The 23,436-nt window shown below is 39.1% G+C and overlaps 1 protein-coding gene across 1 annotated transcript; it reads right to left on the bottom strand.

Annotated features, from left to right (window-relative positions):
* Positions 1 to 1,509: 1,509 nt before the first annotated feature.
* Positions 1,510 to 21,645, bottom strand: LOC140228416 (uncharacterized). The gene is made up of 7 exons (XM_072308636.1): positions 21,467 to 21,645; positions 13,135 to 13,283; positions 6,798 to 7,486; positions 5,714 to 6,614; positions 5,108 to 5,169; positions 3,805 to 4,041; positions 1,510 to 2,030 (listed from the first exon to the last, which is right to left on the bottom strand). The coding sequence occupies exons 1-7, from the start codon at positions 21,643 to 21,645 to the stop codon at positions 1,920 to 1,922; spliced, it is 2,328 nt and encodes a 775-aa protein (XP_072164737.1). The 3' UTR covers positions 1,510 to 1,919.
* Positions 21,646 to 23,436: the final 1,791 nt, after the last annotated feature.

Here is a 23,436-nt window from a genome sequence, read left to right as displayed (position 1 = left end):
ATCATAATTAGTAAATACTTTATTTCACCGTTACATCTACAATTTCAAGATAAGTTAGAATCTGTATAATACATTGTACAAGAGAATTATATTCAGCCATAAAGACATGCTAACTGGAAGACTTGGAGGCAATAGGTTAGTAGGACGGAAGAATCATGTAACGATAATCAGTTATTTATGCAGTTCACATAAAGAACAATAACACAAAATCATGCAAATTTGTTCAACAAATTAGGCACGATGTGCTTGGTCGACAAATCACGAACAATTTTCTTTTCAAACATTAAATTTGTTCCCCAAACGTCGGTGTGTATGATACCTATTTGACACTGATTTCATTTCCTGCCTTATGACACCATGCGCTGAGGCAATTTGCAAGGATGTTGAGTTGCTTCAACTAAATAAAGGAGAAATACTGAAACAGAGGTAGAACAAATAAACAAACAAACAAACAAAGGCGGCATGAAAGTAAAGTATACAGAAATAATAAAAAAAAAAGATAGAAAGAGAGAGAAAGAGATAATTATGAGACTATTTTTAAAAGGTATTGCAGACAATATTGACATCAAGCACGTCCTGGTAGAAAATACGCTCAGACATGCGGAAGTCTTCGCATAAAGTGTGGAAACATTATAATCGGATCTTAAAGATACATTCATTCACGACATAACAGAGAACAAAACAAACAAACATTGGCAGTATGGAAGAAATGACGTAGAATACATAGAACATCCAAAACAGAAAGAAATTATTCCGTGACTCTTAAAAAAAAAAATTGCAGAAAAAAGTAACATCAAACATCTACTTGTAGAAAATACTCAGACATTTACAGATTTTCGCAAAAAGTATGTAAATATAACAACAGTATACCTTGTAAGATACGCAAGTTAAGCAGGCATTCCAAATATATTTTAGCAGAATGAGTATGAGACATAATTATGTTCATAACGTCTGCGATTTAAAAAAAAAGAAGAAGACATATCCTCCGGGCAACATAACTAGACACGTATGTGGAAGCAACAAACTGAAAGAAAACGAGATAAATCGTAAACATTTAAACGTTAGTGATATACTTTCAGTTATTTGCAAACACACTCTGAAAGTATAAAACAATGCTACGAACAGTATTAGGAACAGAATTTTTTTATACACATAATCATGCCTGCTCAACGACTTTACAAAATAATGCTACGCGTTGCAAAGAAGTAAGGCTTAAGTGATAACACAAACAACGGTTAAATTGATTATGATTGCCATACGTGTTCGAATGTGAATTGGTCCAGAGAGAGAGAGAGAGAGTGTGTGTGTGTGTGTGAGAGAGAAAGCATGACTTATCAAAAAGGAGGCCTCCGGATGATTTTCAGACTTTTACATTTCAACAAGTGTGAATTAGTTACACTGAGGACAGAGTTTCAGAATTTATAGCGATTGGAATAGGGAATATTAAAGAATGTTTCCACAATTTGCAACAAATTACAATGAATAACGATGATGATATGGCAGCCTCAACATAATAATGTTCATTGCAACAAAGTATCTTGCAACAAATTGCAATGAACAAGGATGATGACATGGCAGCCTCAACATAATAATGCATGATTTGGGGCTCAAGGAAGTAGAACGAAAGAAGAAGGCAGACATAGATTTTACACAGGCGAACTTGTTAAGCAAGTGGTATATTCTAATGGAATTACACTGCTACATTTCTGAAATATGTGAGGCTTCTATGTCATCAACACTGGTCAGTGTCAATTTGTTTTAATGTTTTTCAGACTATTAGTTTCTCTGCTGAAGGGCCACAATATATTCCACAAATCTGTGCATGGAACTGTTGATTTGTGTACTACATGATGTGAAATTATGAAAATCATATGGAATGCCCCTTTAATGCCCACACAATGGTTTCACAGATCTCTTCTTCAATATCCATCCTCGTCTGCTCCTCGCGCCAGCATCGGCTCTAATTGCTCCCTTGACCCAGACTTCTCTCTCCAATCATAACCCTTCGTTGTAGGAGAGACAGTGACAACCTGTGATGAAAATAAACGAAATAGAGAAACCAATAGCAATAATTTATTGCAATCCTAGTTTCACTCTTTTTAGTGAATAATGGAGTACTCTTTTTAGTGAATAATGGAGTATTCCTTTAAATTTTTACAAGCAGTGTGGTTGGAGTTTCGCAGTATGCATCAATTCAATCGGTTGCACTTCTCACTATATATCATGCCAAATGCTGCAGACAGGGTGTCTTTTCTTTTTTATTTAAGTATGGAAAGAGTGGCTTAATCTTATATTTCTACCTTCATCCTTCCGCTGCTGAAAATGAACGAAAATACACACAGTTTATAAATATCATGGAAGAAACAAAAGGCCATAATGATCACAGATGTGGGAGTTAAAGCCCAGAAGAGTTCTTATGGCCTTTCGGAATGACAATTAAATGTGGTTATTACTATTAATATAACGATATCAATGGTACTTTCATGATTACTGCTCGGCTTATTGGAGGCTTGATCGATGTAACAACAAACAGTATACACACATCAGGAATAAAATTAAACAGAGTCATGGATTATCTCTCTCAGGTCTCGTACATAAAAAAAAAAAAAATGAAGAAGGAGATACTCGAGTTTCTCCCGCGAAACAACTCTCTTTTATAAAAAAAAACCATGAAAAAGGATATGTCATGCCGAAATGAAAATTTGCACATTGAAAGAGATAATACAGTAACGAATGAGATGGGATTTCAGGTTTCCAACGTTTTTTGATTATATTTTTTATTCTTTATCTTTTTTAAGATAATGAAAAAAAAAACATACTTCTAAAGAGAATTCAAAATTTATTTGATGAAAACTGGTTTTGAAATGACTGAGATATCCGAAACAAAGCAATCCTTTTATAAGGTGTGACCCAACGTTTTATTACGTTCGCTTTGTTTACTTTGCTTTTGGATATATCAGTCATTTCGAAACCGATTTTCATATTAATTATAAACTTTGAATTCCTCTTTGAAGTATGTTCTTTAACATTTTCAAAAGTCATTTCTAAGCATCTTGCAAAAAAACAACAACAAACCAACAGATATGGTGACAGGTTTGTTTGGTTTATTTTGCTTTGTTTGATTCTATAGAAGTATTATTTCTTTTTTAAATGCTGTTTCAGACTGATTTTCTCTTTGAGCATATTATATCCAGCACCTAAAAACGAACCACGCTTCTCGCACAAATTGATAGTGTTATGTCCGCCCTCAACGGCCATAACTAGGACAATGCTTTGCTTCGATTGCGAAGAACTTGCTATGAAAAATGAGTAGATATAAGCTTCAAAAGGAATATCTCTACTATACGTGTAGTTCAAAATTTTAAAATTTAAAAAAAAAATTAACAAAAATGGAAGTGGACGAGTGACTTTAAATCATCAAAACTTATCATAATCATGCAGAATGATCATCTACGACCCACGAATACTGAAGGTTTATCAGTCGAACAGACAGTTGCAATACTTTGAAAGCTTCCTTTTTTGTTTCACTTAAATGGAACAGACTGGTTCAAAAGCAGCAAAGGAGTACCTTGAAACACAATAACTTAGAATCCTCTGATGGTTTTAATCGACTTCCTGGTGAAATATATAGTTAATAATAACAGGGCCTTGTGCAAACTGGTCTATACAAATCATCATCAGGTCTGGAGGAAAAATACTTCAGTTTTATCCAATCATACCCTCCTTGGAACGTAAGATATTATACATTATGGACACAAATGGCAAAAGGGATCTGCCATTGCAACTAGGGACGACTTTACTTGCCTTTATTCTGCCCCGATAGTTTCGCCACGCCAATATAATTAAGACCGTCAGGATGATAGCAGGAATGCAGTAGAGGATGAGCAAACTACCAGCTTGCATATCATCGTCGAGCCCGACGGTGACGTCCGGACTGATAGGTTCCTGATCCTCCGGCTTCCAGTCGTCTCCCCAGTTATGTTCTAGCTTTATGTCTGCTTCTTCGACCACTTCAAATCGTGAATCACTGTCGCTGTTTTCCTGTAGCAACGACATACAAAATAATTTCCCTGTGATTCACTTGTAGAGATTCATTTTGTTTTGTTCTGCTTTTTGTTGCTTTTTCCTTGTATGGGCCACTTTGACAACACTTCCGGTATCTATTTTTTTTTTTTACATTTTCTTATTTATGTATTTATCTATTTATTTACTTTCTTATTTATTTACATGTATTTATTTATCTATTCATTTATTTTTTTAGCAGGTATAGCCCTCTCAGTTGGTTAACTGTTCTACCACGGGGCCCTGCTCACATTATGTACAGATAAAAAATGTCATGAACATCTAAACAAGCTCAAACAAACTCAAATATCCTTTATTACAACTTTGTGGTGCAATAAGGAAAGTATTGCCACTTCACCTACCCCTCCCCCTCCCCTTACGATTGTTACAATTCACTGCCTTAAGACTTCGGACTTCACTATCAGTCTTTCATCCCAAAAGATAATATGCAATGAATGCCTTACTCATACGATTTTATCTAAACACCTGTGTCACACATTTTAAAGGAGATGATGATTGTGAATAGATCAGGATCCTCGTTATGGTGTGAGTGTCACAATTTCAAGTCTGTTGGTTTGTGAGGGTTTTTTTTTTTTCATTGTAAACTCAAATCGACATTTAACGTCATACGTATTAATAAAAAATCAATCACATGTCACTCGTTACCTTCCAAACGAGTGAGAAATTTAAGCGACATACCCTGCTTTCATTAGGGTCTTTTTCAACTGGTAGGGACAGGTATTCTGATAACTCTTAACAACTGAAAAGGAAAATGTTGCCTTTGAATTAGATATCACACATTTAACACATTGATAGGGGGAAATTAAACCGAGCCACTTACAATATTGCTCGCAGTGAAACCCAACGCGATGCCTGTGGTACCACTTAACAACCGCATCCCATTTATTTTTACATATTTCGGCAATGACCCACGTCACGTTAATGCTCTCTTTTGAGAGGTTGTTTCTCTCTTCATCCCTATATTTCTGAGAAATAAGATTTGAAAATGAAATGTCTTCTTTTTAAACTAATTTATGGTACTTACATAAGATTCACTCCCATCGCTTAGAATCCAGTCCAAATTGGAATAGAATGAGCTCTCCATTTCTGTGAGAAAAAGGGACAGAGCATACAACATACTAGGTAAAAGTCAAAAGTGATGCTTTGACGGTTTAACTAAAGCAACGATCACAAATCATTGAAACAAAACTGAAAGAAAGGAAAAACGCAATGAAGTGTCTTTCGACAAAAAAAAATGCGAGAGACACTGGCGGAGCATCGATAAAATGTATGACAGGAACATAGTCTGATTATTCAGCGATCTAACGCTCATCATTAATCATCACTCGGTATCTGCAAAGAGCATGACAACCCTATCTCTGTGTATGACCTCGTATGTCATCTCTGGTGAAACGTGTTGCGTGCGACACAGGTTTGACACAATCACAATCTATCATTTCGGTTTGCATACACGTTGTACATTGCTACCAAAAATTTTATGTGGGTGGGTATCTAGTACCTACATCATTTTGCTGAAGGCCTCATTTTCCAACGCTAATTCACTTTAATAATCCTGAAGGAGAATAAGTATTTATATGATTGACGTCTGAACAAACTCCTACGATTAAGAGCATATAGAGATAACACTCACCACCATAAGTGTCACTGCTGGAGACGCCGAAGTTTATTGTCATTTTCGTCTGGTCTTCTTCCCCGCCAAAATCATAGTCCGGGCTTGAATACGAGTCCAATGCATTCATACCGAAATAATCACTTTCGTCCTCTGATTGTAAGTCAAAAAACGAGTTCATAAATGAATAATCAGAAGATTCACGTCCTTCTTCCTCCACTATGGTAATACTTTCCTCAAAAGAGTCTTCATCGGGAACGGTAACAATGCCACCTTGAGTAACTTTTGTCTCATCCTGTTGTTGTGCTAAGTTTTCACCTACGCCCTGCTCGTTGGGAGATGTCTCATCTGAGGTGGTTTGTGTCTCAGAGTGTACAACGCTTCCTGTTTCTTCGGCTGGTTTAGCAGCATCCGTCAAAGACACACTATCTGGGCTTAATGGAGCTACGGCATTGGGATTATTGGGGAAACTGTTTTGGCTAGCATCATCCGCTATACTTCCTGTTGGAATATCCGAGGCAGTTTGATTGTTAACCTTAGTGTGTTGCTGGGATGGGTTCAGGATGGGCACCTCTTGTCCCGTTGGCGGAGCGGCATCATTTGGTGTTTGAAATCCGGTGAGATAGTTTGGCTCAGCAACGGCATTAGCTGGTGATTCGGCGGGAGAGTTTGAACTCTGACTTTGGCCGGCCAAAGTATTGGGATAGTTGCTTGAAGGTATTGTCTGATACTGACTTTGCAATTGAATTGTAGTTTGTGCACCGTTATTTACGGCACCAGGGGGTGGTGGGGGTATGTCAGATGGGAACATTGAACCCGGGTTGGCTGACTGTGATTGCTTTGGTGATTCGGCACCATCATTGAGTGCGCCGGGAGGAGGAGGGGGCATGCCAGATGGGAACATGGAACCGGGATTGGCTGGCTGTGGTTGCTTTGGTGATACGGCACCATCGTTAAGTACGCCGGGAGGAGGAGGGGGCATGCCAGATGGGAACATGGAACCAGGGTTGGCTGACTGTGGCTGTTTAACTGCTACGACACCTTCGTTGAGGGCACCAGGAGGAGGAGGAGGCATGCCAGATGGGAACATGGATCCAGGGTTGGCTGACTGTGGTTGCTTTACTGGTACGGCACCATCATTGAGGGCACCAGGAGGAGGAGGAGGCATGCCAGATGGGAACATGGAACCAGGGTTGGCTGACTGTGGTTGCTTTACTGGTACGGCACCATCATTGAGGGCACCAGGAGGCGGAGGTGGCATGCCGGATGGGAACATTGAACCAGGATTGGCTGGCTGTGGTTGCTTTACTGGTACGGCACCATCGTTGAGGGCACCAGGAGGAGGAGGAGGCATGCCAGATGGGAACATGGAACCAGGGTTGGCTGGCTGTGGTTGCTTTACTGGTACGGCACCATCATTAAGGGCACCAGGAGGCGGAGGTGGCATGCTAGATGGGAACATGGAACCAGGGTTGGCTGGCTGTGGTTGCTTTACTGGTACGGCACCATCGTTGAGTGCGCCGGGAGGAGGAGGGGGCATGCCAGATGGGAACATGGAACCAGGGTTTGCCGACTGTGGTTGCTTCACTGGTACAGCACCATCGTTGAGGGCACCAGGAGGCGGAGCTTGCATGCCAGATGGGAACATAGAACCAGGGTTGGCTGACTGTGGTTGCTTTACTGGTACGGCACCATCGTTGAGGGCACCAGGAGGTGGAGGTTGCATGCCAGATGGGAACATAGAGCCGGAGTTTATTGACTCTGGTTGCTTTGAGGGTACGTCACCATCATTGACTGAAAAGATAAGCAACATTTTAAAGAATAAGTGCACAGAAACATGATTATATAAATACTGCACGTTTCAATCTACAAATGTTTAGATGCGTTATACATGACTGTCAAGAGGTGTGCCCTGCAAAATAAAAACAAACAGTTTTACTTTCGATGGAGCACTCATTTATCCTATACCTAATTTGATACAGTACAGAGAATATCTAATGTTTGAAGGTAAAGATTAAAAAAATGTGTTGAGTTCACAATTGTCGAGGCTCTATCATGTCCTGTGGAATCAACGATGCGATCCAACCACTGCCCATCAGAGTTGATCAAATTTTGTTTCTTAGGGCCGTTCTGAAAAACATGTAATCCTTACGCGATCGTGATGTGTGAAGAATTCTGTTCGGGGAAAAAAAAACAGCCTGCCACAAAGGACGGTTGAGATCAAACTAGTGCATGCATAACAAATTAATCTATTTGAGGAATAGTTAACAAAATGAGAAATTACGATCTAAAGGATATACAACCCTACTGGAAAGAACACAGTGTCCCACAGTGTGTTCACATAGTCGACTATATGAAAACGCTCGAATTTAACATTGTGAAGATGATTTTACACTGTGGTGTGGTTTTCACAGAGTGTTCACAAAGTAATGCTTTGTTTCACACTGTGAATTGATGACTCACATTGTGTCCACACTGTTAAAACGTTCGAATTTAACAGTGTGAAGAGATTTCACACTGTGTTCACACTGTGTTTCACACTATGTTACTCACACTGTAGGACACTTTTTTTTTCCAGCAGGGAAGGACTACTATGTATGATCTTACATAGTTTGCATACATTACTAAGTACGCTCGTGTACGTAAATAATGACATAAATTATATTATTTTCGATAAGACTACAATTTGTATAGTCATTGCCTGGAAGGGCTGAAATCAATGTATATGCCCATTAGTTTAGCCACAATGCCCCCTGTTTTGCTTATGTAAATACATTGGTCTAGGACTTGACCTCCAACAGCTCAAGTCCGTCCCTAGGATAAGATGTCACGCTGAAATTAATTCCATACACCAGGTATTCAGTTCTCTTTACGTGTGTTTTTGCAGTACAATTAGGCTACGGTCACAACCCCCCAAATTAGCCTGCTCGGCATGCTCGGCGACCGGTCGGCGAGTTTTTAGCCCATTTCGACCGGTACGAGACCGACCAGTGACCGACCGGGCACGACTGATTTTTAGGGCATCGGTCGGTCGCCGCTGAAGTTTTGATGCGGAGTTAAAATTTCAACGGCGACCGAGCAGGATGCAAATCGATCGGCCGCCGCTCTGAGTTGTGACCGTACTTATTTATAGTGTGATATTCATGGTCAAATTGTCTTCTTCATAATCCTCAAACTTTTTGTCCAGCAGTTAGAGTGAAAAGGCTGGAGAGGTTTTTGTTGAATATTTCGATTTCCTTCACTGCCAAACATAATTGGTCATATGGGATCATGGACAGTACGAGAACAGCAAAATGCGAAATAATCCTCCAGAAATTTACCATACTGTAGCTCAACACCAACAGTTTACTTACAGTTTACTTACGTGTGTATTCAAAAATCACTTGACAAAGGGCAGGGTACCCCCAAAAAATAACTACTTTGTAAGTAAACTGTTGGTGTTGAACTACAGCATGAAAAAATTCTGGATGATCATTTACCCTTTTCGTTTCTACTACTTTTGATTGTCCATGTACATATATATATATATATATATATATATATATATATGATACGAATGAAAAATGGTCTTTGCTAGGATGCAATGTTGATTGTGGCAAATATGCAGGAAAACGACAGGAAATTATTTGCTCAAATGACGTCTATTTGCATTAGCATGGACAGTTTGTGTGGTTTACTGACGAGGCGAACAAACAGTAAGTCTCCCATGACTCAAGCTAATTGGCAAACAATCGCGTAGCTGAAAATAAAATCAGGCAAAAGACATGTTTTCAACTGCAAACTAGGAGCAACTCTGTCTGCTGGTCTGTGTCAGTATCTACAAAGCAGGTATAGGTAACTGTCGTAACTCTAGGCTACGGGCACTCAGATCTCCAGTAATTGAAGATGCAATTAGCCTTTTGGATTAGCTCTTCCTGTAATTAAAGATGCAACTAGCATTTTGGTCTGTGGTTCCAATCACTCTTTAAATCTATCATACGAGACATCCTCTATTGCTCTTCAATTCAATTTCTATGTAAGTTATGTGTCCTAAATGTATATAATTTTCTGTACAGTGCGTAATGGAATAACAATGTAACTTTATAACAGGGCGGCAAATTAATTCGACATGTGTTAACTACTTGCAAAAGTGAGGAGTTTTTGCAATGTTGTTGATTGGCTGTGCATACGGTATCTGACCGACAAATTAGAACAGTTTAATTTGAGCACATGGTGTCATGAGATACCTCACTTATGTACATTTAACACATGTGTCACATTTTGCTTGAGTCAACATGCTAACAAATCGATTTGATTTGTGACGCGACAATCTGTGATCACTCCCACGAGATATTAATGCGATCATTTGAGCTTTCTTTATATGATACCTTGATAATATATTCCTTGTCATCAAGTTTGGTTTTACAGAAGTGCAGTTCTATACATTACTGCATTACTGCATTGCACCAGATGGTTTCTATAGCATATCTTATTTGTTAATTCTACCCAAATGACAATAATCTATCTGTATCATAGAGGATGAGCACTCTATGATACATCTTTGAAATGTCTGCACTCAATGCCACATCATATTCTCTAAACCGCATTAGCACTCCAAAGACTATTGCTTATTACACCTGAAATTGCCCAGAACTGATTACTGGTATTTCCATGCTACATCTAGATTGGTTTCACTTCTCTGAGGTGAGTAAGGTAATATCAAGAAGGCAAAGATATTAAAGTGCCATGTCATAACCTTTAATTATCCTGGTGTGTCTCCTGAAAAAAAAAAATGTTTGGGAAGATTTTGACTCTTAGCATGCTTGTATGCCAATGGAAAATATGTTGTTACTATAATAGCACAAGTTAAGACTATAATTATGACATGAATTCGTCATTTAATGGTATGTATAATGAGGCTTTATAATCAAATAAAAGACAAGTAGCCTGATAATGTTGTGAAGGATTGGATCATGTCGTTCAATTTTTAATATATGTGATACAGGATCAAATGACAGTATTAATGAGTACCAAGAGGCATGTTTGGCGGGTTTGGTTTATGTTGCGGGGTTTTCATGTGCGACCGTGCGCATGAGTGGAAACTCTTTCAATCCTTTCAAATCTAACTTGGAAAAACCATGAAGAAAAGGACAAACATAAGTCTGAGTAGCAATTTTCATGCCTATGTTCTAAGTAAACCGCACAGCGCAAAAATACAAGTTTGTTTGTTACCGTACGCAGAACATGGAGGAGAGGGGTAAATAAGTTTTTTATATACAATGTAAGCCCCAAACCAGGTATGTTAACCATGCATGTTACATGTATAAGACCCCCCCCCAAAAAAAAAAAACAAAAAAAAAAACACGGACAAAACAAATGCTTACTGTATACCAAAAGTCACAGAATAACTTGACGAGCTGCATCACAAATTGAATTCAGAATAAAAATAATGTCTGCTCAAACACATATATGTTAAACCTACAAGTATCATGTGCACCACTTGCTTCAGTACCTACAAACATAATCTGGAACAAATTCACAGCTTGGTGAGGTTCAAAACGAGCAACGTGATAATCACAAACCATCCATGTATCGAAATAGAAAAGTCTGTATCATAGGAAAGGTGCATAGCCTCGTCTAACAGCATCAAGAATGAGTGATTCGTGTTTCCTCTTTGCTTTTCGCCAAATATTTACAATGTAATCTGTTTGTATCTTCTGTTAACTTTCTGAAGGGGAAATGCTCAACGTCTGTGTGCATACTCATGCTTTTTTTTCTATCAAGATAACGACCACATGAAACAGCATACTGCAGTATCGTGCAAGCCCTTGGATAGGACATTAAAGAAATCATTTACCATTTGCACATGAAACAAAACCCAGCTTTAGTGCTTCAAAATAGTTCTAAAATGTGAGTTGGGGATAGAAATAACCAGTGTAAAAAGATAAATCAGTATAATCAATGTTAAGTATTGTTAAATAAACAGAATGTGAACAATAGTTATATTAAAATTGACTCTAGACTAAAGCGTATACAGTTATGGTTTAGTGAAAAAATATAGTGATATCTCCTTATATCTTATGCTTTATTGCGATATTTTTATATGGTAGGATGTTTTGTGATAGAACTGACCTACACATTATGCATAACATGTGATAACTCGGAACATTTTTTTTTTTAATCACTGCTCTCGAAGGTAAATAGTACCGTGTAAGGGAGACTCAATCCATGCACGTAAAAGATCCCACTTCACTCATTCATCGGAAAGAGCAGGGTGCTAACCCGATGAAGTGGCCCACCTACAGTACCTCCCCAAGAACATCATCTTCGTGATAGACTATAATAGCCCTTTGAGGATTAAGAGAAGGAGGAGGAGAAGAAGAAGAAGAGGAAGAAGAGGAAGAAGAAGAAGAAGCCCTGTCTTTTCTAAGTGTGGTAGACAACTGAATGACACGAGAGAAAATATGAATTACACTTGTTTTTGGTGCGAGTCAGTTAAGAAGGAAAAATCTGCAACTTCGCACAGCAGCAGAAGACCTTTGCAGACATTAAACGCTGAACTTTGATAATCTGTATCTTTCTGTATAGCAGATCTCTACAGCGTCACATTATATTAGCCACAACCGTTTCCTCTAAATCAGAGGGTGATGTTTGTCTGAAAAAAATAATTGATCTGATATCAAGATGGACAATGCCAGTCATGTCAAAAACTTAAAGGGAGTGTACAGTACTGGTTGAGGTGGGGATTCAGCTTGTAATGTTATGCGAGATATTTAGAAACCATTCTATGAAATGTTAAAGAGCATACAATTCTAAGGGTTATCAAAAGGTTATTTGATAAAAATCGGTTTTGAAATGACTGACATATTTAAAAGTAAGGTAAACAAAAAGATCCTAATAAAAGTCGTGGCCTGTCAATTTTATTATGATCGCATTTTTGGATATTTCAGCCATTTCACGGCCAATTTTCATCAAATAAACACTGAATCCTTCTTGAAATTACATGCTTTTTCATAATATTTCATTATTTTCATAAGAGGTTTCTCATTATCTCATCAAAAAATGTTAGAAACCTGAATCCTCACCTTAACCCGTACTGTGCAGTCCCTTTAATGTGCAATCTATGCCAGCTTAATAGACATCTCTCAAAAGGCATTTGAATCATATCCCTATAGTTTCTGTCACAAAAGTTGGAAAGTTTATGCAACTTGCACTATAGCAATGCATCTGATTCATTGCATGACCCGTTGAATGATATTTTCTTTATATTTTGGATGCGGAGTTGTTATGAACGACTTTCGTTACAGTGCTTTAGAATAATGATTAGGTCTGTATAATGTGCCTACATCAGGCTAAACATATTCAAGCGCGTTCCTTTCTGAACATTGCTGAAGGTATTATGCAATGACGTATATAGAGCCTAAACCACAACTCCATTAAAAATTGGTAGGGAAACTACTCACCCTCTATGTTTTCCTGAAGTGGCAATCCACATACTAGCCATGATGAAGAGAGAGTCGTAATAAAGCAAAAGAGCAAGGTACAGAACTTAATGTCGGCCATAGTTGCAGTAATCTGCTCGGGATATCCGCTGACTTGAACCAAACAGGTCCTGTGGTGTAATACGCAAGAGACCACACGTCACCAACGATACCAGTCCGATAGGTGTACACTAGTGACTGTGTGAACAATCAGTTTGCATTGCAGGTAGGGGAGCGTGCGTGATTCAACAACGCCTATCGCAACACAGTTCACGACTGGCTTCCCCCAAAAAGGCGTTTTAACAATAACGTCTATTGTGATGCAAATGCTCCTGAATCCAGTCTAAAGTGTAGATTGCGCGGGTGGGAGGGAGTCTTGCTATTGTTGCGAAGAAGTCAACTAGCTCGAGTCGAACATGAAGAAAGGCGTGATGAAATCGGTGATTAAACTAATCACAATGCACAAGGTCACAATAAAGCCCGATCTCTCCCAACATTCGATTGTGCACCCCTCCCGTAATTTACAAGTATCCTCCAACGAGGAAGATTTTAACAAAGAATTCTTTTGACTGAAGACTGAAATTAACCATGAAGAAAACAAACAAGTCAACACTGAAAAAGATGTGAATTGGGTCTAATTGGCACGTTTATTTTGAGTTCAGTAAAATTGTTGTTTTTATTCATGATGTCACAGACGTTCATTCAGAAACATAATACCTTAAAAATACAAAAATACCGGTATATGTTTCACATAATTATTTTCACATGCTTGTTCGTGAGCATTATTCTTTTTATTCTTCATATTGACTGATTGACTGACTGACTGCCTCATTGATAGATAGATTGATTGATTGATTGATTGTTTGTTTGTTTGATTGATTGACTTACTGACAGATTGTTTTTATTTCTGCATTATTTGTACAGAAATGTGCAAATGAGGTGGGAAGCCACCTCCCTAATTAAATACCTAACAACAAAAAAAAACCAAAAAAAATCAGACAGGCTCTACATGCCACTTCAAATGACTTCAAGAGTATCACCGGCATCTTTGTTTGAAATGGGAATTTTCCCCCAAATTTTATACAATTCTGCATTCATTGCATCTATGCATAATATATTTTTGGTGTTAATTTCCCTTTGATAGTCCCAAATATATTTTTCGCCAATAAGTGGTGTCCAATCTGTTTTCTAATTTTGATTGAAACAACAGACGCGAATGTGGTAAAAACATTCTGCGCACAGAATATTCTACATCTTTTGATACGCCTACCTCATTTTAATTCTCGAATCTGACTGGTAGAAATTGGGGCATAGATTTTATAGTTGCCTCCCATTTTTAGATAAAAGTAAATTGCACTGAACTGCCTCATTTATGGGCCGAATTCACGAAGGTGGTACAAATGAAACCATGGTTTAAACCATGGACAAAAGCCATGGAGCGCCAAGTGTCGCACGGAATATTTCGTTACAAAATTGGTCGACAAAATGACCGTTTCGTTAACGATTTTTTTTTTTTAACCTCTACAGAGGTACTTTATTCATTCATTTCCAAAGCTTTACATCAAACAATTTCTTTCTTTTTTTTTAAACAATGAATGAGCACATACTCAAAAAGTACAGATTCTTCATTGATTATCAAGTAAATGATTTCATCATGTTTGTTACAATCTCAGAAACATTATCTAACAATATTTCATTTCTAAAACTAATCCATATTTTCAAACTATTGTATAAATGCCCTTGAAATAAATGCATCATCAAATTGCATACTGCGCATATATCAATATCTTATCTATATTCGTTACATTTGGACTCTTTGATTCTACTCCAATGATTAATAATTTCTCGTTTAATAAGATTGTTTCTCTAAAAGCGAACTGAATAAAATCAGTAATCTTTTTCCAAAACATAGACACTTTAGGACACTCCAAAAGAACATGACTAGATGTTTCTTTTTCTGAGCAAAATATACACAAATTATCACTTACAATTTTCCATTTGAAAAGATTATATCTATAAGGTAGAATCCTGATTACAATGTTTGTTTGTTTCGTCAATACCAACCTTCACGAACTCTTCGATCCTCAACTTCAGGTCTCTTACATATTCCGTTTTCTAGGAAATCTTGGGGGGAACGTGCTTTCGCTCACGCTGGACCAACACTGTGGAATTCACTTCCTCGTGAGCTGAAAGACTCAAGCTCTATAACATCTTTCAGGAGTAATTTAAAATCCTATCTGTTTAGCAGTGCATTTTGAAGACCAGTGTCTTTTGAAGACAGACTTTCATGTCTTTTTTTTTTCTGCTTCTTCATCTTCTTCTATTACTGTGATGTACTTGTATTTTCAAGCTGTTCGCTTTGATGTACCTATTGTAAAGCGCCTTGAGCATTTAACCAAAGTGGAGAACGGCGCTATAGAAATTGTATGTATTATTATTATTATTATTATTATTACGATGTAATGTCTTAAAGTAGCATTGCTTAACTTTGTTGTTCCTTAATTTCCGAAATGTTTGTTTCAAAACAGTATTCCAATCAAAATCAGTACTCAAATCAAATCTGTCCTTCCAATATAACAGTATAGTTAGATCACTTTTCTTACTCTCACATAAAAAACTATGAAATTGTTTCGACGATGTTCTAGATAATCTAATATACTCATTGTCCTTTATTGCATATAAATCAGTATCGTAATCTTTGTGCGCGTTTTCACATTGATCTACTTCTAATATACGTTCCACCCATATCTTTGGAATTGCCTTTTTAAGTTTTGAATACTTAAAATCCACTAATAAATTATCACAATTGAGAGCACAACAAATTAACTCGCGAGATTTAAAACATCCATTTTCAACTACATCATTAAGTGTCAAGATACCCTTCTTGTACCATTCTTCAAAAAACAAAGTTTTTCCATTAAAGCATATATTACTGTTATACCACAATACTTCATCTAGTATGCTGCTCACATGAAGAAAATCAATATATCTTTCGTTAACGAAATTATAATTTCGTGGACGAAATGTTAATTTAGTTACAAAATAATCATTTCATCGACGAAATGACTGATTTCGTAACGAAATATTCTACGCGACAATTGGCGCTCCATGGTTTTTGTCCATGGTATAGTGGAGGTCATATTTCTTATTTGACTTTTTAACATCATAAATGTGTTTTTGATGATATCTGCCCCTACATCATATCGGAAATTACACATTCAAGGGTTATAAAGCTTCTCAAAGGGACACTTTTGAAAATCATGCCCTTTGGGTTTTTTTTTTCTTCAAAAATAAATCTTGCAGTGTTGATCAGTTTTTCATAAGATGATTACATAGATGCAGGCAGTTATCTTTGATTATGGGGGTGTCATCATCACCTTATTGCCTACAAAGTACTTCAAAAGACTTTGTTTTGTCAATCAGACTAACTTTATGTATTTTGAGCTGTTTCAGTGGTGGGCAAAACAAAGAAATACATTAAAATAACACAGTCATTCAAAGTTGTGTGATACTGATGACTGCTATGTACAAAGATCTAGTACCACAAGAACATAATAAAAAAAAAAAAACAAATTGTAGCCAAGCAGAGTTGGGGTGGGGGGGGGGGGAGGGGGTAGAGGAGAGGGGGGGGGGTAGGGGGTAGAGGAGGGGGGGGGGGTAGGGAGGAGAAGGGGGAGGGAGGAAGAGATCTTACAAAATAGATCAACATAAACCAGCAGAGCTTGTATGGGATGAATACTTCCCATAGACTTGTGTGCATTGCGTGCATTCTCTATAGGGCTCACACCCATAAATATTTCCCCATAGGAATGTGTGTTAAAAATCAAACTTTAAAAAATTCTGTAAAATAACTCGTACAAATGGCGTCTTTCATATCGCATGTCAAAATAAAGTAAGATGTGCCCTTTCACTCATCAAAATATGAAAGGGGGGGGGGGTTATTCAGCTCAAACTCTGTCAAAAGGTCGGCAAAGTCAGACTACGTGTCTTTTTAACTCAAAAAGGCTCAGATTTTCTGTGCGTGCGCCGAGTTGAATTAGTCCCTTTAAATTCCATAAGAAAAAGCTATCACCTGCCAAGCAGAATATATTTTGTAGAGGAATTCACACTCATCAACTTGAGCTAAAAACTTTTCTTCTACCTTCATTTCCTAATTTTTTAATGATTTTTTTTTTTCTGAATTAATATTGGTATCTTTGGTACGAATTTGTGATCAGACTGGGAAGAATCCATTATATTTACGGGTGTGAGCCCTTTAAACCATGGTTTCATTTGTTTCAACTGCATTCTCTGACACTCAGAACAAGTTCCTCGGGTCGTAAGGGGAGTTGAAAATTGACTGCTTTGGGGGGCACGGTTGATATTAGGTTGATTAGTTGTGGTCAATTTGAATGCTATGAAGCGGTCCATGAAAGCGGGCCATAGCTAAATTTATGCCGCGACTTCAATCAGTCCGAAACGAGGATTCATCAAGTGAGGTATTCAGGTGAGATAGAGTTGGGAAATGATACCAATATATCATCCATCAGTCCATATCTGCGTAAATATAAAGTACTGAGATCATCTAGCAATCCAGGTTTGTTGACAGGACATTTAAATGCCCATGGTCAATGATGGTTTTTTTCAGTATCTGCTCTAAGTGTAAGTACAGCACAGTGTTCAGAATACGGAACTCTACGACTTCCAGGGATGTTCCTTTCACAACCATTTTATTTATGTTTTTTCTTTAGCACACGTACAGTGTACACGCTCACAATCACAAAGACAAACGCTTATTCATTTATCAATTTATACTCATGTGTATCATTTATGTGATCATTTCTGTCTGCATGACCATTGTGATGGTGTGTGTTTGATTATGTAAGTCATAAACTGCATGTAGTAGTATTGAAATCGAGACTCAAGACACATTTTTTTTCTAAGTGTGTATTATTGTAAAGCACATCGGACGCTTTTGCAGGGCAGCTTAAGAATAATTATTATCTAGGGTCCCTATATAAATCTTGCGCTGGTATATTGATATTATTATCATTATGTATTGTACTGTTTCGAAACTGCCGAACAGATGGTGATATCATGACAATGCAATCCATAGCTTTTTCCCGTAGGACCCTTATTGTAAATAAATAAGACACTGTAGCCATTCACATAATGAGGAAAAACTTAAAAAAAAAGAGAAAAAAAAAGTGTGCTAGGTCAGTTTGCACTCGGTCTTGCCTTGCTCTCTTCAATAATAAGAACGTCATTATGTTCAAAAGTAGAGGAGGTTATACCGCCATCAACGGTCACGGTGTCAGTTCATAAGAGTCGTACAGGCCTCACGCTCCTTTTCCGGGCTCCCATATAAACCTGTGTTAAATGCAGCATATTCCATGAATCATAAAAAATCAATCAAATCATAGATTTTTTTTTTTTTAAATTGAAGTAGATGAAGGGAAATTTTCTCTGCTTTCAAGCAAACAACATATTTTGGGATGTTGTCCAGCTCTAAAAAAAAAAGTTAAGAGCCTCCATACGAGACTAGTCATCCAGTCACTCTCAAAAATGATAAAAATAGCAAATTACCTCATACATCAATAAAAAATCATTAAAAATACAAAAACCCTGATTCATTCAACTTCTTCATAACCTGCAGAAGCTCCTGTCCTCAAGCAATGTCAAACACTACCAAAAGTGGCAATTTTCCACTTGACTGATTTTAAATGATTTTTTGGTAAAAAATAACATTACCTCATCTTTAGGCAGGCAATGCGCGAGTTGAATTAGGAGCGTGAGGCCTACACTGCATGCATTATTACCGCCCCATAGTTGTAAACCGCGCCCTCTTTCGGTCATTAGGGTGTTAGAACGTACCTACGTCATGCGTAGGAGACCAGTTTGTTCACGATAATCACAGTAAAGTGTGTGAATTTGATGTGAACACTATCGCAGTTGTAAGAAATTTCTGCTAGTTTAAGTTTATTCGGTCTATAAAAGATAAAAAATTGCCCCATTGGGATCTCACCTGCATTCTATGACACTCACAGGAAGTTCCTTGGGTCGTAAGGGAGTTGAAAAAACGGACTGCTTTTCGGGGCATGGTTGATATTAGGTTGATTAATGAGGTGAATTTGAATGCTATGAAGCGGTCCGCTTGGATGCGATGAAACTCTGTGCTGCGCGGGCCATAGCTAAATTTATGCCCGCGACTTCAATTGATCCGAAACGAGGATTCATCACGTGAGGTACTTTAGTATTATAAAGTGAGATATGTTGGTCAATGATATCAATAACGCCCCGAAAAATAGTCCATATCTGCCTATAACATAAAGTGCTGAGATCATCTAACATCACAGGTTTGTTGACAGAACGTAATTTGTTGACAGGCCATGTTGCACATGGTTTTCAGTATCTGTTCTCAGTGTAAGCACAGCACAGTATTTAGACGGAACTCTGCGACATTCAGATATGTTTCTTTTCACAAAGATTTTTTTTTTCTTAAGCACAAGTGCAGTATCTGTTCTCAGTGTAAGCACAGCACAGTATTTAGACGGAACTCTGCGACATCCAGAGATGTTCCTTTTCACAAGGATTTTTTTTTTTCTTAAGCACACGTACACGCTCACAATCACAAAGGCAAACATTTATTCATTTATCACTTAATGCGCATTGTATCATTTATTATGTCTGCATGAGATGGTACATGTTTGATTATGTCAGTCAGGAAATCCCAACTGTAGCAGTCTTGGAATCGAGACCCAAGACACATTTTTTTAAAGTGTGTATTATTGTCAAGCATATCAGAAGCTTTTGCAGCGCAGAAGAATAATCATCTATACAGATTTTGCGCTTGTATATTGATATTATTATCATAATGTATTGTACTGCTTTTTGCGGAACAGATGGTGATACCATCACAATGTAATCCATAGCTTTTTTCTTTTTTTTTCATAGGACCCGGACTGTGAGTAAATAAGATACAACCATTCACATAATACGGAAAGGTCAAAAACTTGTGCTCTTAGAAGTCAGTTGGCACATTGCTTTGCCTTTCTCTCGTCAGTGATAAGAACATCAATACAAGTAATCATTTTCAAAATTAGTGGAGGTTATACCGCCATCAACGGTCACGGTGTCAGTTCGCAAGAGTCGTACAACATGCATATTATGTACTATGTATGAATAATGCATGAGAGCGCGCGCTCGCACACACACACACACACACACACACACATTTTCCCCCTTGTGGTATTTATTCATTTCCATTCAAAAGATATAAGGACAATAATCGAAACTGGTATTCCTGTACAATTCACAAAACATTCACATAGTTTGGACAAAATAAGAGAAATATTTCCTTCATGTGCATTCTTTTTTGTCACACAAAAGACGTGAACAATTAAAATTTGATAATGAAAACACCGAGCATCTCATTCGTTTCATTGATGATAACTGAAATGAAACTACAAATACACACGCACACACACACACACACACACACACACACACACACACGCACACACACACACACACACACACACACACAAACAAACAAAATAAAACGGATGACCAGGAGCACAATGTTGTCTCAAAATGATGACAATACCTAAAAGTTACATTTCGAACTTGCTTAAGGCGGTGTCACACCTGTCCGGGCAAGCTACGCGGGCTTGTGGCGAGGAGGTAGTTTAAGGCACGTAGAAGATTTTCCGCGGGCGGACAAGAATGTTTGCAATTTTCGCACTTGTTTCTTACTTACTAGACGCGTGCTACTTAGCTTCTACTTGCGTGCGTTCCGTGTGACTCGCGTGAGAGCTTTGAAACCGATCCATTTTCTGTTACGAGCGACTTACGGGGATTGCGAAGTACCTGCTTTGGAGTTGCCTGTGAAGTGCTACCGGTAAGGGTTTCCTACTTGTGTTCTGCGCGTACCTCTACGGGTAACTCCCGTGACTCTTCCGGAACAAGTTTTGAGCATGCTCAAGGCCTTGTCATACCGTATCTGGGGAAGTTTTGCGGCTTGACTTGCGGGGAAACAAATTTGCTACCCGGAGCTCTCCGCAGTTGGCCCGAACTTGACAGTACCTAGCACTTATCTCGTCCTTAGTTGCCCGAAGGTGCGCACGCTAGTCCAATTTTCCCGCAGCAAAGTTTTGAGCATGACCAAAACTATTTCCGGATGAATCGCGAGGATTGCCCGAAGAGTTCCACGCAGAACACCCGTAGGAAGGCCGTAGCCACCGCAATTCACAGGCATTTGACCCACTTGAAGTAGGTAAGTTGCCCGCTGATCTATGCCTATGCGATGTGAAGGGAGTGCGTGCCATTTGTGGACTCATTCTCTTCTTTGTCCTCTGTGGCGTCGAGGACTACCTGGTCCCTTTCAGACAGGACTTCATCCGCCGAATGGACTTCAGCAGCAATTTGATGCATTTGCTTTGAATCTTCCGGGCTTTGTGGCTGTCCATCCACTGGACGTTCTCTGCCCTTGTGCACTTTCCGTCCACGGGGCATCTTCACTTCTTGAAAGCTAGTTGACAAATGATTGTTTGCCCATCCACTCGAACCGGCCTATTGTTCAGACTAGCACTCACCTCGCAGGCGACTAGTACGCAGATAACACGCAGGTACTTCGCAGAGCCCGTATGTCGCCCGTAACTGACATAAAAGAAGCTATCACGAAGCTATCACGTGACACCCACGCGCCTAACATGCAGTTCAACGGAATACACGCAAGAAGGACTTAGGTATCACGCGTTTATCATGTAATACCCACGCCAAACTCGCCCTAAACCTTGTCCGGCCGCAGAAATTGTTCTGCGTGCTGAAAAATCCCCATACGCAATAAGCCCGCTTAGCTGGTGTGACAGGGCCTTTTTTGGCAGCGGGTAAATAGAGCCAGCGTGCGCACCTCCGGGTAACTACTTTTGAGATACATGCTAGGTACTGTCATGTGCGGGTCATCTGCGGGGACCTCCGGATAGCAAAAATGTTCTTCGGAAGTCGCACGCAAGGCTGGTGTGACACGGCCTTTAACGACCCGATCTTCACAGGAACTCTTGTTAAGGGCGTGTCACACCTTTCCGGGCAAGCCTTACGTGCGACTTGCGAGGGACAATTTTTACTACCCGGAGGTCTCCGCAGATGACCCGCACATGACAGTACGTAGCACGTATCTCACCCGTAGTCGCCCGGAGGTGCGCACGCAAATCCTTTTCTTCCGCAACCATGTTTGGGCCCTGTCACACCATTTCGGGCAAGCTACGCGGGCTTGTTGCGTGTGGGGATTTCCAGCATACCGGACAATTTCTGAGGGCGGACAAAGATTTGGGCGAGTTTTGCATGTGTCTTACGCGTTCTACTTAAGTTCTACTTGAGGGTATTCTGTGTGACCTGCGTGCCAGGCGCGTGGGGGCTGACAACTCGGTGAAGGAATTCCTCTGGAGGAATGGCAGAAGTCCCACAGGATGTTATTATCTTGGCCGCCTAAGCGGGGACTGCGAAGTATTTGCGTTACAGCTGCAAAGTACCTGCGTGGGAATTGCCGAACGCAGAACACCAGTTGGAGGCCCTTGGCGGCAGCACCTCGCAGGCAACTCCCACGCAGGTACTTCGCAATTGTAACGCAGGTACTTCGCAGTCCCCGTATGTCGCTCGTAGCTGAAAATGGACCAGTTTCTCCTTTATTAGTAAGACGCAAGCACGGAACTCGCCAACATCCTTGTTCGCCCGCAGAAAATTCTCCTACGTGCTGGAAAATCCCTACACGCAACAAGCCCGCGTAGATTACTCGGAAAAGTATGACGGGTCTTTAGCAAGTTAGTAGAATTATGGGGGCTGATGCTAGATTAAGAAAAAAAAAAAGAATGGAAGGGATAAATGAACAAATCGATCTATTACTTGAGAAACATAATACGGTGTATACCAAACCTGTCTTCAACGACTTGACATGATCGTCCGAATTGCTTTGCAGTTACGGTCCGTATGGGAAAGAGGAGAAGACAGTGTAATCTACATGTGGGCCAAATTTGGTGCTTTTCTAAAGACAAAACTGAACAATTATACCACCATGCCGCAGGGCTAACATGAGACTTGAATTCCGAGTGTAAGAATTATCAGTGGCGATAAAAAAGGGTGTCGGATAAAATGATACATTATTAACTTTGAATGGACAATATACCTGGCTGTCTTTTACATAGCTGATCGTGCTGTCAAGAACAAAGGCCTACACAAGCAATGCTGGAAGGGATCGAACAGATTGATGTAAAATGGGACTAGTGAACTCGCGATCACAATAAATATCAG

The sequence above is a fragment of the Diadema setosum genome, chromosome 5 (assembly GCF_964275005.1).
Source record: "Diadema setosum chromosome 5, eeDiaSeto1, whole genome shotgun sequence".
Classification (NCBI taxonomy): domain Eukaryota; kingdom Metazoa; phylum Echinodermata; class Echinoidea; order Diadematoida; family Diadematidae; genus Diadema; species Diadema setosum.
Note: the sequence above shows the minus strand (reverse complement) of the source record. Positions and strands in the feature narration are given on the sequence as shown.

Coding starts and splice junctions, on each gene's coding strand:
- LOC140228416 (XM_072308636.1), bottom strand. CDS start 21,645: ATGCCCCGTGGACGGAAAGTGCACAAGGGCAGAGAACGTCCAGTGGAT. Junction 13,284..21,466: donor GAGGACAAAGAAGAGAATGA/GTCCACAAATGG, acceptor ATTACACCACAG/GACCTGTTTGGTTCAAGTCA. Junction 5,170..5,713: donor CAGCAGTGACACTTATGGTG/GTGAGTGTTATC, acceptor TTTTTCTCACAG/AAATGGAGAGCTCATTCTAT.